The sequence below is a fragment of the Chrysochloris asiatica genome, unplaced genomic scaffold (genome assembly GCF_000296735.1).
Source record: "Chrysochloris asiatica unplaced genomic scaffold, ChrAsi1.0 scaffold00150, whole genome shotgun sequence".
Lineage (NCBI taxonomy): Eukaryota > Metazoa > Chordata > Mammalia > Afrosoricida > Chrysochloridae > Chrysochloris > Chrysochloris asiatica.
In genome coordinates, this window is record NW_006408668.1 from 4,289,921 (window position 1) to 4,307,654 (window position 17,734).

General features: G+C 44.9%; 2 protein-coding genes across 2 annotated transcripts in view; one reads left to right on the forward strand and one right to left on the reverse strand.

The window, feature by feature from the left end:
• The window catches only part of TBC1D8 (TBC1 domain family, member 8 (with GRAM domain)), a 156,595-nt gene extending 150,905 nt beyond the window's left edge, over window positions 1–5,690 (forward strand). Inside the window, exons 18-20 of the mRNA XM_006870738.1 lie at window positions 2,173–2,262; window positions 2,681–2,778; window positions 5,038–5,690. Of these exons, the coding sequence (XP_006870800.1) occupies window positions 2,173–2,262; window positions 2,681–2,778; window positions 5,038–5,499 (650 nt within the window). The 3' untranslated portion in view covers window positions 5,500–5,690. The remainder of the gene's footprint in view (window positions 1–2,172; window positions 2,263–2,680; window positions 2,779–5,037) is intronic.
• A 3,254-nt stretch (window positions 5,691–8,944) lies between these two features.
• LOC102834093 (60S ribosomal protein L31-like) lies at window positions 8,945–13,809 on the reverse strand. Its single transcript, XM_006870739.1, has 5 exons — window positions 13,723–13,809; window positions 13,227–13,333; window positions 10,475–10,600; window positions 9,342–9,454; window positions 8,945–9,013 (listed from the first exon to the last, which is right to left on the reverse strand). Exons 2-5 carry the CDS (start codon window positions 13,331–13,333, stop codon window positions 8,982–8,984), a joined length of 378 nt encoding a protein of 125 aa, XP_006870801.1. The 5' UTR covers window positions 13,723–13,809; the 3' UTR covers window positions 8,945–8,981.
• Between the last annotated feature and the right edge of the window lie 3,925 nt (window positions 13,810–17,734).

The following is a 17,734-nucleotide window of genomic DNA, read 5'->3' on the forward strand; positions in this document are numbered from 1 at the left end:
CAATTTGGGTGTTCTTGTACTTCTCCCCTCATTTCAGTGTCAGCTGGATGCTTCACTCTCAGCTCTAGCCCTCCGTAGCTGTGCCCTTATCCATTGGTTCAAGGCCCAACCTTTTAAAATACGGGGATTTCCTTGTCTGTCATTTCCCCTTGTTATTTTTGCTTTAATAGCATCCTCATTGTTGTTCAGTTCCATTGAGTTGGTTCCGACTCATAACAACCCAATATAGGGTTTCCAAGGAACGACTGGTGAGTATGAATCCCCAACCTTGTGATTTAAACCAACCTGTGGTCCTGTGCTTATCCTATAGCACCACTTTGTTGTTTTTAAGTGCCGTTGAGTGAGTTTTGATCCATAGGAACCCAGTATAGGGTTTCTGAGGAGAAGCTGGTGAGCTTGAACCACCTACCTTGCAGTTCAAACCAATTTTGCAGTTCAGCGCATTAGCCCACAGCACCATACCAGGACTCCGATTGGAATATTATTCACCCATAAAAAGAAATTAAGTTCTGACCCATGCTACAACACAGATGAACTTTGTAAACAGTATGCTAAGTGAAATAAGTCAGGTACAAAAAGCTGTATAGCATATTGTTGTTAAGTGCTGTCGAGTCAGTTCTTCATCGTAGCAACTCCGGATAGGGTTTACAGGAGCATCTGGTGGATTTGAACTGCCAGCCTTGTGGCTAGCTGTCTAATGCTGATGCTACAGCACCACGCCAGGCATCCAAATGATCTCATTTAAATGTCCAGAACAAAAAGTAAGTGAAGGGTTTCCTGGTGCTGAGGGCAATGAGGAAAAGGGAGCCTAGGGTGACAGCTACAGGTATGGGATTTCTTTTGGGGGTAAAGAAAATGTTCTAAAATTGATTTGAGATGATGGTTCTACAACTCCGTGAATATACTGCACACTACTGACTTTTATACTTAGAGTGAACAATATTCCATTTTAGGAGTATACGTTTTGTTTATGAATGTTTTGACAATTTCCCCTTTTGTCTATGGTGAATAATGCTGCGGCGGAATTGCTGTGTCAAATACAAACTTAATGTTTATCTTTTTAAAGAACGGCGAAACTGTTTTCCAAAGTGGCTGCTATCCCATTTTACATTCCCACCAGCAGTCTATGAGGGTTCTAAGATCATTGTAGTTTTAGTATGCTTCAAGAAACATCCTGAAATGCCTCCTTGGAATTTAGTTAAGCTGTTTTTCAATATTTTTAGAAACTGTGTAAATAAGCTATTGTTGTTTAGTGCCGTTATGTTGGTTTTGACTCACAGCAATCCTGTATGGGGTTTCTAAGGAGTGGCTGGTGGCTTTGAACTGCTGACTTTGCAGTTCAGACCAACTTTATGGTCCAGTGATTATCCTACAATGCTACACCAGGGCTCCAATTATAGCTATACATAGTCATTTTAAGAAAAATAATAAACATGGGAAGATTAAAAGTGATTATAATTCTGCTACCCAGCGAGACTTGGTGTATTTCTAGTATTTTTAAATGTCTGTAGATAAAGGAGTTCTGATAGCACTATGGGTTAGGCATTGGACTATTAACTTAAGATTGGGCCCAAACCCACCAGCTGTTCCTCAGGAGAAGGGTGGCACCCTCTGTTCCCATAAAAGAATCTCGGGAACCCTACATTCTGAGGGTCAGAGTCTACTTGATGGCAGTGTATTTATGTGTGCATACGTGTATGTATACATTTATGTATGAATACACGTGCGTACATGTACATTTGTGTGTGTATACATTTATGTTCAAGTTTACATATACCCATTTTAACAAAATAAGATTTCCCACATACTCTTCAGGACATCAGCAGTGTCATTCTGTGACTTAGTTCATAAGGCATTTTATTTACTCTGAATCTAGGCAGTGCCTGTGTGCATTTGACTTTGTGGACCAGGCTGACTCAACAGATTGGGAGCTGCTGGCTTGGACTTCAGTTTTCTTTCCCTTAAAAAGTGAAATTACTCAAGTTTGATTAGAAAGAAAATTTTCTTTCATTTGTTAAGTGCCATCGAGTTGGTTCTGACTCATAGAAACCCATTATAGGGCTTCTGTGGAGCAGCTGGTGGGTTTGAACTACCGACCTTGTGGTTAGTAGTCTAGTACTGATCCTACAGCACCACATCATTTAGATCTGTTTTTGTTTCTGTCTTTAAAAGCACTCACTGAAAATGACCAAGACAGCCAGTCACCATTGAAGAACCCTCTCCTGTCGACTGCAAGACCTCTGGTTTTGGGAAAGTCAAATGGCACGTACCACTTTTCATTGCTCCTTTGCCCATTGAACACACCATTTTGCAGTTGCTGACATTAGCCACTGCTCATAGTACTGAACTTGTCTGCCCGCTCCTTGTTCCCTCTGAGTTAAAACCAAGCCCATGGCTTTCTGAAGCCAGAAACCTTCCAAGTACAGGCACTGCCAGGCGATTGTCCCTCCAGTCTCTGCTGGTTTATTCCTGCTGCTGAATGTTGTTCCCGCAGCCCTCTCAGCCCAGCTTCCACTGGGTTACAAGTCGGTGGTCAGACACACCACCCACCTCAGTAATCTGTGTTCAGAGTCTCTGTGGAATTTACTGAATGGAATACTGCATCTCTTCACCATGACCTTCTAGTTTCCTTTTTGCCTTCATTAAATGATATATTGTGTTCTCTCTCCTTTGTCTCAAGGTGATACAACTGATTATCAGAAACAGCTGAAGCAGATGATTAAGGATTTAGCCAAAGAAAAAGATACAAGTGAGAAAGAATTACCCAAAATGAGCCAGGTATGTGGTTTAATCTGTGCAGAGAATCCATTGTTTTGCCAAATGTTTTGTTTAGGCAGGCTTTGTTGAGGCACAGATCCCGAGACCTCCAGAGCCATCATTCAAGAATCTTGAAACTTCTGTGAGCAGAACACTGTGGAATGTCTACATCAATTTGTTTTTAAAGATGCTCAAAGCTCTTGTAATAGGAGGCTGCTATTGTGGCACTGTGAGCTAATTCACTGGACTGCAAAGTCCCCTTGAACCACAAGGTCAGTGGTTCAAGCTCACTAGTCACTCCTCAGAAACCCTATGCAAGGTTGCTGAGTCTGAACTGACTTGATGGCACTTAACAATGTACAGATTACATAGCAGCCTTCTACTTTGTGGAGTCCTGGTGTGGTGCCATAGGATAAACACCAGACTTCAAGGTAGGTTTGAACCACAAGGTTGGCAATTTAAACTCAACAAGTGGCACCTCAGAAATCCCATACACGGTTGCTATGAGTCAGAACAGAGTTTATGGCACTAAAAACAACATGCACTTTGTATCTCTGAAGACTCTTGATATCAAGTTCATTTACCAAGTGGAGGTGAAGATAACGAGGGGGCTTTAGAAAGTTCCTGGGAAAAACTGGAATTCAGAGAACAAAATTCATGAACTTTCCAAAGCTCCCTTGTATTCCCAAAGGTGCTCAGAGTAGACTGGAGACATGGGAACTGTGGATGCAGCACCCTTCCCTAGATATATCAGTGCACACACTTGGTTTTCTGGAAAGCAGTTGATTATGCGATGTACAGTACAGATGTTAAGTACCATCAAGTCGACTCCGACTCATAGAGACCCCTGTATAGGGCTTCTGAGAGGTGGATAGTGAGCTTGAACTGCTGAGCTTGCTGTTCAGGACTCCATAATGAATCTGCCTCTGCGCATTTCTACTCAGCTGCCGTGTGGTAGCGATAGGTGGTCAGTTTTAAGTATTTTTTATTTGAAAAGGGCCCTTCCAGTGTTTGGGAAATTTGGGCTTAGTTATTAGAATCGTTCCTTTGTTTTATCACTCAGATATTTTCAGTGTTCATGTGTACTGTGAGATAAGCAGGGAACTTGGTGTGTGATAATCCACAATCTTTTTTATTATTAGTGAAGTACTGTTTTTCAGATCAGTATTGTCATGCTGCATTTGGAAAATCCCAGCTCTCTAGGATAGTTGCTTTCGGATTTTCCATTCTACTCTTGGTGTGACATCTAACCCTCACCCCCCAAAGCTGGCAGTAGCGCACACGTATGCATACATACAGCATTGGTTTTATCATCAGACATGTTTTAAGCAAAAACAGGATCACATTGTTTAATAACTTTAGTTTACTTCAAAACAATTGTGGCTTTTCCCCAAATCCTGATTCTGTTATATCTGTTATTTCCCATTTGTTCTATGTTCCTAAGGAACTGTGTAGCAACCTCTCCCTGGACCACCTCTCATCACTTAAAGCCTATGGAGGAAGGAGGGCATTTTAACTTGAGAAAGCAGAGTACCAACTACTCATCATTATCATCTTAAAACCTATAGTTGTTTGGTATTCCCACCAGACCATACTTTACCGGTTTTCTATTTGGACACGTTTCTGCAGGTTGACTTGCTAGATTTACAAATACTCTTTCCCAAACTCCCAGAAATCACCTTTTAAGACATTTCCACAGTAGAAGGGCAGAGACCAACTTTCCATACCTTCTGCTTCCAAATAGTTTTCTTAAAGGGCTAAGTATAGATTTTTTTAATGGACTCCTGGTGTGGCGCTATAGGATCAGCACTGAACTGCTAACCACAAGGTTGGCAGTTCAAACCCACCAGCTACTCCTTGGAAACCCTATACAGGGTTGCTGTGAGTTGGAACTTACTGGATGGCACTTACCATGTTTTCCTCCTGATTAATGCTGACTATAACGGTTAGGGATCTGTGTCAACTTGCCTAGAACAGGATTTCAGATTTAGCAGTTGAGATGTGTTTATTCCCAAGGTGATGAAACCTAATAGAGGCAGAGTTAGCTAATCAATTGAAGGCCCGCTCCCAATATAATGGGCATGTGGGAGGGATTTTCTTTTTCACTGGGGGCTTGGTACTCTACAATTAAAAGCCATAGTCTTGATGATATAATAAACTTCTCTCTCAACACTCAGTCACTTACTGAGTCACACACACACACTCTCTCATTGGTTTTGCTTCTCTAGAAAACCCGGCCTAAGACACTGACCTACTATGAACTTTTCTTTCCAATTTCAGAGGGAATTTATCCAGTTCTGTAAAACTCTGTACAGCATGTTCCATGAAGATCCGGAAGAAAACGAGTTGTACCAAGCCATCGCCACGGTGACCACGCTCCTGCTGCAGATCGGGGAAGTAGGGCAGCATAGCAGCAGCTCCGGAAGCTGCTCCCAGGAAGCAGGGGAGGACCTGCAGGCTTCAGTGCCTTCTCCTGACCAGGACTCTGTATTTGCTGACACTGGGACTATGCCCCAGGACCCCCAAGCATTTCCCGTGGAGGTGGGAAGAGAAGAAGATTGGACGGTTTCTCTTGAACATATTTTAGCGTCGCTTCTGACTGAGCAATCATTAGTAAACTTCTTTGAAAAGCCACTAGAAATCAAATCCAAACTTGAAAATGCCAAGATCAATCAGTACAGTCTCAAAACCTTTGAAATGAGCCACCAGCCTCAGCCCGAACTGAAGCTGAAGAGCCTGTAGCGAGTGTGGCAGTTTGCTGTGGAGTACACTGGAGCCAATAGACCAAAGCAAGGACCACAGGCTGTTTCTTGGGTTGTCCATCCCTATGTTTTAGGCTAGTTCCTTTGGGAGGACACTATACAAACCAGGTAGCTGACAGCCAGGACTGTGGTCAGGGAAACAGATGCAACCCTCATATATTTCTATTTATTCAAGAAAACCAACAACTGGACCTTGACAGGGTACTTGTAGGGAGACTTGCAGGGTCACAGCTGTGATGAAGTGTGGTTCTGTTCCTCCTGTGGACCACGTCTCAACAGGAGACAAGCCCCCAGCCTTTTCACACTTGGGATGTTGGGTGAGGTTTCAGAATCAAGTTCACTCTCGAGATCTAAGGGCCACTGTCTGTGCAATTGTATTTGGCTTTTTTTCCCCCTTTTTTTGCACTAATTTTGTTTCAATGCTGGTAATTGAAACCATTTTAATATATTTGGTTGTATTCACTTTGTCCTTCTAAAAACGTGTACAAACCATGTTTTTGATGTTGGCCTCAAAATTTTTAATAAGAAATTTTTGTATTGACTTGGTCTTTTTCTTTCGCCTGGTTAAGGTCGGGACTGTTCTGAACCTTCCCAGGCAGGTCCTGGCTGAACTGTTCCAGTGACTAGCTGAGCAGGACAGGTCTCCAGCGCCACCCAGCTCACGTCCTGTAGAGGGTGGCAGGTGGTTGTCAACTCCACCTGGGCTGTTCCAGTCACCAATAAGGGACCTCTTTGTTGTTTCGTGATGTAGCTGGTTCCTACTCATAGGGACCCAATACAGGGTTTCGGAGGCTATAAATCTTTATGGGAGCAGAAAGCCTCATCTTTCCCCCGCAGAATAGCTGACCTTGCGGTGCACAACTCAACTTGTAACCACTACACTACTGGGCCTCTTTACATGGCATTTAATGAACAATCCGAGGTGGAACCAATCCTGCCACACCTACCTTTAAGGACTGAATTGAAAAGCAAATGGTTACTGTGGACTTTACCTCTCGAGCTTTGTGTTAAATGCCTGAGTGGGTTCCAACTCATAGCAACGCTATGTATAGGGTTTTCCAAGGAGCAGCTACTGGGTTTGAACTGCTGACCTATGCTTAGTAGTCCAGTGCTTACCTACAGCACCACACCAGGAGTCTATGTAAAAAGTGAGACTAAATGTACCTCTTGGTTAGTGATTGTGTGCCATCAAGACGGTTCTTTCTCCTGAGGACTGGCTGGTGAATTTGAACTACTGATTTTGCCGTTAGCTAGCTTTTTGTTGCTAGCTGTTGAGTTTATTGTCATAGCTAGTGAATTTCAATAATCGATCTTTCAGTTAGCAGTCTAGAGCTTATCTTACATTGTCACACCAGGACTCAACAACTTCTTAGGGTCATTAAAGATGAGCTTGCAGTTAGTACAACCTCGTGCTTGCTGCATTACTATTTTATATCAAAATATATTGCTACAAAATAGCAACATGTATTAGAAATGTCAAAATGTGAAGCTATTGTTTTGATATATCCTCCATCTAGGTCTATATACTTCTGAAGGCAATGACTCGAGCTCTCTTAACCCTTCTCCCAAAGAATTCTGTGCTGCTCCTTCTGTATCCTGTCAAATGGCAGTTTTGACAGCTTCAAAGGAATCCTGGCGGGATGCTGTAGTCTAACACACTGGACCACAAGGTCAGCTTGAACTGCAAAGTCAGCAGTTCAAATTTTCCAGCTGCTCTTCCGAGCATAGTTCCGACCCATAGCGGCACTGTATAGGGTTTCCAAGGAGTGGCTGGTGAGCTTGAACTGCTGACTTTATGGTCCAGTGAATTAGCCCACACAGGGGCACTACTTGTCAGGACTCACACTTAACATAACAGCATAGTGTAGTGATGCCAAGCTGGGCTAACCAGCAGATCAGCACTTTGAATCTGCCAGACACTCCTGGGGGTTAGCATGAGGTTTTCTGCGCCCATAGACTTACAGCCTCAAAAATTCTATACAGGGTCAGAGTCAGAACCCTCGAAGGGACTCAAATTGTATTCCTATAACTGTTGACTTTAATAAACGAGTCTTAAGGAGCAAAGATCAGGATGGGGTTAAGACTTCCAAATGAAATTCTTAGCACAAACCTTGTTAGCTATGGTGGAGTGGGTACTGAACTCTCAGTGACCTTACATACAATAGAACAAAAACACTGCCAGTCATGCACTAAAGTCATAATTGTTGCTACACCTGCGCTCATTGCCAATCCATTTCTCCACTGACCTTCCACTTCGCCAATCCCTTGCTAACCTTGAAAAATGAGATGAATTGGCACTCAACAGTGAGATTCCTCAAAACTATTTTCCTGGCCTTTTCCTCACCAATGCAGTTTTCAATTTTCTTAAACTTCCTACGTCCCTGTGCCCTTTCAAGAAAAATCAAGATTACCCCATTGGAACCCCAAAAAGCAGCTTTTAACCTTTGAGTGACTTCTCTGCTTTTAATCAAATTTTATGTGCCATTGAGTCGATTCCAACTTAGCAACACCACTACTTACCCCACAGCACACTGTTGTGGTTGTAAAGTGCCACTGAATCAGTTTCCAACTCACCGACCCTATACAGGGTTTCCAAGGAGCAACTGGTAGGTTGAACTGCTAACCTTAGTTTATAGTCCAGGGCTTGTCCTACATTTTATTGCTACCTCCAATTTCCTAAAACTGGTTCTCAAACCAGGATGCACTTAGAGACTGTCATACAAAACTAGGTAATTTCCAAACACTCTGAAACTCTAGAGGACAGGATAGTGGTGAGCACACTGTTAGGTGCTCCTGAGTTGCTATCAGCCCCACGTGACTCAGTAGCATTTTATTTACAGAAGCAGACTACGATGCAAAGTCTTTTCTGGCAGAGCCCCTGGGGGCAACACATGAAGCCATTGACCCCCAAAGACTCCTTAGGTAAAGAACACAACCTACAACACCTGCCTGCCTCCCAGTAGATTCTGGCTCAGGTGCCATATAGTAGAGCATAATGGCTCCTTTAAGAGTAAGTTTTCACAAGAACATCCAGCCTCCTTTCTCCGAAAAAGCAGGTAGTGGGGCTGGAATCACTGACCTTTGGGCTGGCAATCTAATGCTCACCACCACCACTGCACCATCAGGGATCCTCAGGGAGTGAGGACATTAGCCACCCTCAGCACAACACAAGGCCACGCTGCTCGGCCCCACACCAGCCTCAAAACTACTACGTCTGTGGCTGCCACTGTGTCAATCCATCTTGGGGCCTTCATCTTTTTCTTGCCGACCCCTTTATCTACCACGCATGTTCTCCAGGGACTGGTGAGCACAGGCACCAGTATTTAGGAATCAGTCTCCAGAATGACGTCAGTCATCCAGGAGCACCTCAGACTACCCTCACACCAGCACAATCAATGCATTTTCAAACGGAAACCAGAATCCCATGAAGGCAGATTTATACATTTATTTGATCATAAAATATTAGTTTTCATCCACATTGACTGTCTGTAGGTCTGCAAAAGAAACAACAGCCCATCAATTCCCACACTCATTTTATAATTAACTTCAGAATCATTATCCCTCTCTGTGTTTTTACCATCTAGAGATAATCACTACTTTAGTGTTTTTACTTTTCTGCATTTATTCACAAGGAACTCTGGTAGTGTAGTGGTTACTAGTTGGGCTGCTAACTAAGGTCAGCAGTTTGAAACTACCCACTGTTCCTTGGGAGAAAGATGAGGCTTTCTGCTCCCGTAAAGATTTAGTCTCAGAATCCCTGTATAGGGTCGCTATATGAGTCGGAACCGGTTCCACGGCATAGAACAGCTTTGTGGTACTTACTTTTGAAGGTGGTGACAGGCACATAAGTCACCAGTGTATAGAGTTTGTTTGGTGAATCTTCATCCTCATTACGTTTTCTGGACAACCGCACCCGGATACGGTATGGGACGTTCCTGAAATAGAAAGGTTTCACACCAAAGGCTCTTGTCAGTGTTTCCAAGGAAAATAGTCACCAACCACCCAACACCCACCCCCTCTTCCCCATGTTCTTAATGTAACCTGACCACCAGCCTCTAGACGGGTACGTTCCCTGGAAAATCAAGTTCCCCCACAGGTGGGCAGCACATGTGGCTGCCTCAGGACGCATGCCCCTCTAAGCAAGCAGCCACCACTTACATTCAAAGATACATCTCTTGCCTCTACCAACAACCACCAACATAAGCAATGTGGTTCTGAGAAATAGTATTTGGTTGATGCCATATTTAAATGTGGAGAAAGTGTTGAACTGATCCAGACCGTACCTATGTTGAATGCACAGACTGTTAAACCATTCATGTCTATCTCATGCACACCATGATCTGATCCTATCGACTCCACCTGTACAGTTGACTGCAATGCCTCCATTCTTTGTTACTGATCTAAGCACAAGCTAGGCACTGCATTCCTGACAGTCACAACTTCGACCTCCCATAGCCATTAGGTCTCACTGGAGGTGTCTTTGCCAGATACCTTACGTTCAGCTCTTAACCCTGGTCCCCGCCCTCCTACCCCTAGCCCCATCAAAGCTATCAATCTTCCTGTAACTGGTTCTAGACCCACTTTCACTCCAGTACTTCACAGCAGCCCCCACAGGAAAAATCCCATCCTGCTTACAGCATTCAAAAACAGGGTCTCACTCAGGCAGCACTGGTAACATCTTGGGCTGGATAATTCTTTGGTTGTGGGGGGCGATTCTGTGCACTGTAGGACATTCTACAAGACCACCGTATACACCAGCACACACGACACGGTGCTCTCTGTGCACTGCTCTTTCCTTTGACCCCACAATGCCGGTCCCTTCACCAGCTGTGTCGCTCCGTTCAAATGTCACTTTAAAGGACTTCCCCGTAAATGCTACCCTACACAGTAATTTCTCTACTCTCCCAAGTAACTGGCCACGTTCATTCATCTTCTAACACAGAGAACTTTCACACCTGATTCCTTTGGCCCAGACAGCTTTGTTGAGCCTGGTGTCAATGCGCACGTCTGGTGTTCCCATCTCCTTCATGGCAAATTTCCGAATCTCCTTGAGTGCTCGAGGGGCACGCTTCTTGAAGCCTCTAAGATTTAAAAAGACTATCTAATCAAATGGAAGGCACAATATAGCACACTGTTCCAAAAATACAACACTTATGTAAATACTGTACATGCCCTCCCCTCAGATCACAACTTAGCTCTCTCCCAAGAAGTCGGATGGAGACAATGGTCAATTCTCTTGGCACTCTTTGGATGGATAAGCTCTGCTCCCATATGCTTTTCCCATACTCCTTAACTAAGTGCTCAGCACCCTTCAGAGGGCTCATAGATGCACTTAATTTCATTCTTTTTTTTAAAAAAAGAAATGTGAAAAAGCAAAACTTCTATAGGCTGAAGTGGTCCAGCGTTTGGATAAGTTAAGGACATTTGAAATGGGCAAAGCCTAAGGCTCTACAGTCCATTAGAGCAGCAATCAGGGCTTGCACCTTGAATACTTCCCGTCTCATGGCAGGTGCTCAAGATTCACTGACAACGGAACCCAGAGCAGGCCAAGAGTGGATTCTGGATGTGGCCCGAGGTCAAGCCAATAGCACTAAAGCAGGGTGGGGTGGAGGTGGGACAACAGGAGTTTGGTTTTTAACCATGTGAGATGCTAATCAAATACCCACAGAAGCCCTAGTGGTTCAGTGGGTTAAGCACTGCCATGGATCAACCACAAAGTTGGCAGCTCAAACCCACCAGATGCTCCATGGGACAAAGATAAGATTTCGCCTCAGAAAGTAGCTCTACTCTGACCCATAGGGTTGCTCTGGACTCCATGGCCAACCAGGGGCATCATTAGCAAGACCAGGCAGTATTTTGTCCTGTTATTCATAGGGTTGCTCTAAGTCAGAAATGATTCAACAGCACTTTAAAAGAAATTTAAGACAGCTGTTACCACCAAGTGTAACTTGCTAAGTGCTAATGAGTCCATCCCAACTCACAGCAAATTGTTGCTGATAAACGACGAGTGAAAAAGGAAGGTTTTAGTATGGTACTGGTAAGATAAGCACTAGACTGCTAACCACAAGGTGGGCAGTTCAAATCCACAAGCAGCTACTCTGCAGTAGAAAAATGAGGCTTTCTGCGCCTGTAAAGATTTCCAGCCTCAGAAATTCCACAAGAAAGGACTAGCTAGGCAGGGGGTCTGGTTGGGGTGAAGGTTCTCACAGGGCTGTTACTCATAGCAAAATGCCTAAGAAGTCACTGACCACGCCTGCATCGCTCACCCTCATTATTTGTGTGCCCTTTAAAATAGCTCCCATTTCACCTGCAGAGCCCAGGGCAGTTAGGTGCTTGACATACACCCCCCACAGCCCCTCACAAGAATGATGCACAGTAAGACAGTGCCCATGATGCTCCCTAGTATTCAAAAGTCAGTACTTGTCTGGATGCAGCAGAGAAACATTAGGCTACAACTTAAATCCCAGACAAAGTAAAGGAAGTGTAAGGAACACTGCTCAGATTGCTGCCTTAACACAGGATGCTGGCCTAACACTTCTATTAAAACTGCCCCCAAATAACAACTTCCAACTAGAGAATTATCTGGCCTCTTGTAAGGTAATGCTGGAGTCCTACTGCTAGGTCGGCGGTTCAAGCTCACCAGCTGCTCTTTGGAAACAGGGTCTCTATGGGTCGGGATGGGCTTGACGGCACTTAACAACAAGGTCCATGCAGCGAGCAAAAGGAGAAATGTACTGAACTCAGTAACTAATAAAACCCACGACAGTCATATTCCAAATTGTTCCTTATATTCCTGTTAATTACAAATAGACACCACCACCATGTCCTCACCACACTATCCTATGAGGATTATACATCCCTCACACACACCTTTACCTTTTTTCATTAGCCAAAGTCAAATTCTGTATAATAGTCTTTTTTTTTTTTAATTGATATTAAGGCATAATAGCTCTGGTAGCATAGTGGTTACCAATCGGGCTGCGAACCGCAAGGTCAGCAGTTCGAAACTATCAGCTGCTCCGCGGGAGAACGATGAGGCTTTCTGTTCCCGTAAAGATTTACAGCCTCGGAAACCCTGTTCAGGGTCGCTATGGATCGGAACCGACTCGACGGCACTTAACAACACACACACCTGATAGCATTTTTACTTCCGCTATTACAACTAGAGAAACGAGTGCAACCTGTGACTTGGAGAACAAAAATCATCCTATTTGTGTTCACATTCTCAGCTGGATTCAGTTGTCTTTTTGAAAAAACGTTACTGAAATCTAAAGACATTAAAGTTTAAATTCGCTATCCCTAATATACCTGTTAGACTTGTAGGCTCTCAAGACTGTGACTTTTTGGACGCAGATTGCGGCTAAATCTGTCCGGTAGCTCGGCTCTTAGTTGTCTGCGTCCCCCAGAGCCTCCCCCTGGAACCAGCCCACGTTTAATTCCCACACAAAGCACTGTGCAGGCATAAGTTCATTACCATAAGTTTTCCAAAACTGACTCTCCCAGGAACCTTTTAAGTTTAGAGCCATTAGCCACAGGGAAATGCACTTAAATCAAATCAGCCTTAAGGTCCACGGAATACTGGTGAGAGCTTCTGAATCAGAAAAGAACCATTTCTAGACAACGAGCCTGTGAACGAGGCCGCCTCTTAACAACCAGAAGCCTAGTGTGCGACCCCCAAACAACACCGAGCGACCGCAGGGCACTCACACTCCATGGATGCGCTTGTGAATGTTGATGGTGTACTCTCTGGTCACCACTTCGTTGATAGCAGAACGACCCTTCTTCTTCTCGCCACCCTTCTTTGCGGGCGCCATCTAAAACCAGACGACACGGAGAAGCTGAGCAGAACCGGGTTAAATCAAGTCTTCCATTCGGAGCCCGGCCTCCGCTGCCGCCATCAGGGCGCTTCCGTTGGGAGGGCCAGCCCAATCCCCTGCAGCCCTAGGTCGGAGCAAGGCCAGCCAGGCCACTCCGCGGCAGCAGCCCCCGCACCCCCACAGATACCCTCGCCCCAGAAACCCCTGCGGTACTGGGTCACTAGACACCCTCCCAGGGTTCGGGAACCCTTAATCGCAGTATTAATTTCCATCTCCCCGGAACGCGGAGCCTTGGGCCAGCTTAGGAGAGATCCTGCCATACTGATCAGTGCAATCACAGAAGAGGATGAAGTCAGATCTCCAACGCCCAGGAGCGACAACCATACTTACAGCGATAGACTCAGGTTGGAAAGGAAGAGCGCAAAGGATTGTGGGAAAAGGAAAGCCACGGCCGCAGTACAACTTCCGGGTCGTCTGGAGGGAGGGCAAAGGGAGTGGCTAGAGAAGGGGCGAGGCTGTGATGTAAGCTACGACCCGGGGAGGAGCGAGTGGGCCTGGGAGGCCGCGGCTGCGCACTGACTCTCTGCTCTAGGCGAACACGTGTGAGCGAAGCGTTCGCGGGACCACGCCTCCTAGGCGGGCTTGCAAACCTTGGCTTATTGGACTTCTACACTGTCAGCCTTGTCTCGTGCCCACCGCTGGTTCAGAAGGAACCTGCATTGCTGAAAGAAACCAAAACCGAAGACTCTAGTTTCTGACCCAAGTTGAATTGGAGCAGGGACAGGGCGAAAATCGATCTTTTGCCTTTCCCATCACACAGGTCTAGCTGGTCGTCCCAGAGATTCTAAAACAACCGTTTCCTTTGAGGTGCCCCTCGTGAGCAGAGGACATTCATGAACAGAAGTAGTTACTGCCCTGGGCTGTGGGATCACAGGAGGATCCGTTCTGTCAGAAGGATGGATGGACCAAGGGTGCAGACAGGACAAGTTTGCTCTGGTTTTGTAAGGGTGTACAGGAAATAGCAATTCAATCCCAGCAGATACTTCTTGAAAACCTTGTAAAGGGTCGTTATGAGTTGGAACAGACTGGATGGCACTTAACAACAATAAGGAGTTACTGAAAGATTTTCAGGAGGGTAGTACCCTCTGATCAGATTTGTTCTTAAGAGTTCATTTGGCTGTACTGTGATGAATGAATTGAGGCTGAGGCAATATGGTGGCAAGACCAGTAGAAGGAAACTATTGACATAATATAGATAAATGAGGATCTCAACTAAGGCTTTTGTGTTGGGATCATAAAGGAGCAAACGGATTTTATAAACATAACCCATTGCTACTGAGTTTGTTCCAATTCATAGTGACTCTCCAGGGCAGAGAAGAACTGTCCCACAGAGTTTCTGAGACTGTGATCTTTGAAAGAAGTTGACGTCACGTTTTTCCCCCGCAGAGCAACTAGTGATTTCCAGCAGACAACTTCTTGGTTAGCAGCTGAGAGCTTAACCACTGTTCCACCAGGGCTCCTTCTTATAGATAAGATCACATCAATAGGATTTGTGAAAGACCCATGTAAAGTCACCACTACATTGAGGGGGAGTGTTGTAAGAGATTATTAAGGTGTCACATTAAAAAATATTCTCTTATAAACCAGAAAAAGGCATTCTGGTTTGGTGCTATAGGATGAGCACTTGACTGCAATGTCTGTTTTGAGCCACAAGGTTGGTGGTTTAAACTCACCAGCTGCTTCTTGGAAACCTTATACAGGGTTGCTATTAGTTGGAACTGACTCAATGGCACTTGACAACAACAACAAGCCAAAAGAAAGGCAATATGATCTACAGATACAAAATACTGCAGCATTCAAGTAAGGTAAAAAACAGATGTATTCATTAGATTTGGCAAGCAGGGTAATCAGTGATTTCAACAAAGGCAGTTTAATACAGGAGTAGTAGGGAGTGGAGAGAGGCAGGCAGCCAGGGTAAGCAGTGAGGATGGAGACCTAGGGAGATGCTTCCACTTAGTTCATCTCTTGGGCATAAAGGGGAAGGGAACAAAAGGGAGTTGAGGAAGCAGTGAGCAGCCAGGTTGGTTGAGTGGATTAAATATCTGAGCGCTCCAAGGATTTAACCACTAGGGGTCACTGTGGTTCTGGCCAGAGACCTGGGAACTGGATGTCGCTAGAGAGTTGGTTCTGACTCATAGCGACCCTGTTTAGGGTTTCCAAGGAACAGCTGGTGAGTTTGAACCACCAATCTTGCCAAACCGACCTTGTGGTCCTGTGCTTACCCTACAGCACCACTTGGATCCTATGAATTCCATGCTTTCCTTTTTCTTGATGAACTTGATCCTTTTGCAGGAACATAGCATTTCAGTGGCTTCTTGAGGCAGGGGAGGTCTGGGAGCTAACGTTTTGGAGTCCTTATATGTCTGCAGATGTTTATTCAATCCTCAAATTTAGTAATATTTTGGCTTGAATGAAATTTTAGGTTGAAAATACTTTCTAGAATTTTGAAGGCATTTTCTATGGCCTTTTATCTTCTGGTATGTTGTTGAGTCTGTTCTAATTCATAGCGACCCAGTACAGGGTTTCTTAGGAGCAGCTGGTGGGCTTGAACCACCGACCTTGTGGTTCGCAGTCCAGTGCTGATCCTACAGCGCCACACCAGGAGTGATACGGTGGCTGTGTGCCGTGGAGTCGGTGCCAACTCATAGCGACCCTGTACCGGGTTTCCGAGACTATCTTTACGGGAGCAGAACGCCTCGTCTTTCTCCCACAGAACAGCTGGTAGTTTTGAATTGCTGATCTTGCAGTTCGCAGCCCAATTCATAACCCTAAGCTACCAGAGCTCCTTCTCTTTATCTTTAAAATACTGCATTTTCTTCATGATGAACTGAATTCAAGAGAAACTTCCCAGAACTAAAGCAATTGATTTTCAAGGGCTCCCTTAATGCCTCCTACTGTGAATGTTGTTGTTAAGTGATTCAGTTGTGAGTGATTGTTAACAGGGTTAAGTTGATTGTAAAAACTTGCAACTATTAACATAAGGGTTGCTCAGTTTTGCCATCCTGCTGGGTATAAAATAACCCATCTCAGAAGCAAGAAGGGACAGAAAGCTGTAACACCAGTGACATGGCAGTGAAGTGACAGAGGAGCAGCAGCAGTGTCACCAACAGCCAGAACACAAGACAGTGTGGTGGGCTTCCCAGCTCCCGGAGTGAAGAAAGCTGAGTGTCTTCAGCAGGAGGCTCGCTTGTTGAGGAAGCTAGGTTTACTGACCCCTTGAGTTAGGGCTGAGCACTCGGCAGAGGCTTCTGGTAGAGTGGTGTGCCTTTTGTGCATTTATCAGCAGTACTAAAATAACTTTGTAATATTGCCCTAGCAGGGCAGAGGCCAGGGAGTCTTGTGGCTGAGAGGGCAAGGACCAGAGAGAGGCCTGCCTGCAGGCATGACTGAAAGAGATTTTCCGGAGTATTTCTAATCCTGAATTGTAATCTGTTGGATCTCTAATAAACCCCATTATCGTGAGTATGGTTTTGAGTTCTTGTGTGACCATCGCAGTGAATTCTAGAGCCCAGCTGAGAAGTGGAGAGCTCTGTGGGTGGGATGCCTGATGTCAGAACTGGTAAAGAAGGAAAGCAGATGGAGATGTGTCTGACCTCTGCGTCACAGAGATCAGCTGGGGCTGACAAGCTTGATTCTCCTTCCCCTGGATGCAGTAAGAGAAGGTTAGACATGGTCTCCTCCCCACACCTGGTTATATATGCATATATACACAAATATGTATGTAGTTGTTAGGTGCTGTCATGTAGGTTCTGACTCAGCAACCCTATGCATAACAGAATGAAACACTGCCCAGTCCTGTGTCTCCACTACCTTCATCTTTTCTCTGCCAACCTCCCTCTTGTATATTGCCTGCCCCATCACCCATGCTAACATGTGTCTACCTTCTAGCCTGTGAATAATTCCCCCCTCGCCAACTCAGTAACCATCACAGACTGTTGCTTTTATCAAGAAAACCTTTTATTAACTTTTTACAACAGTAGCCTCATACAGTGTTTGTCCTTTCCTGATTGACTAATTTCACTCCACACAATAGCCTCCATGTTCATTAATGTGAGGTGTTTTGCAGATTCACTGTTATTCTTCAGTGTTTTTCTGGCAGTCTATGATACTTTCAAGGAGCTCTGGTAGTGTAGTGATTACGAATCGGGCTGCGAACCACAAGGTCAGCAGTTTGAAACTACCAGCTGTTCCATGAGAGAAAGATGAGGCGTTCTGTTCCCATATTTACAGCCTTAGAAACCCTATACAGGGCCGCTATGAGTCGGAACTGACTCCACAGCACACAGCCACCACCATGATACTTTCAAGGAGCTCTGGTAGCATAGTGGTTACCAGTAG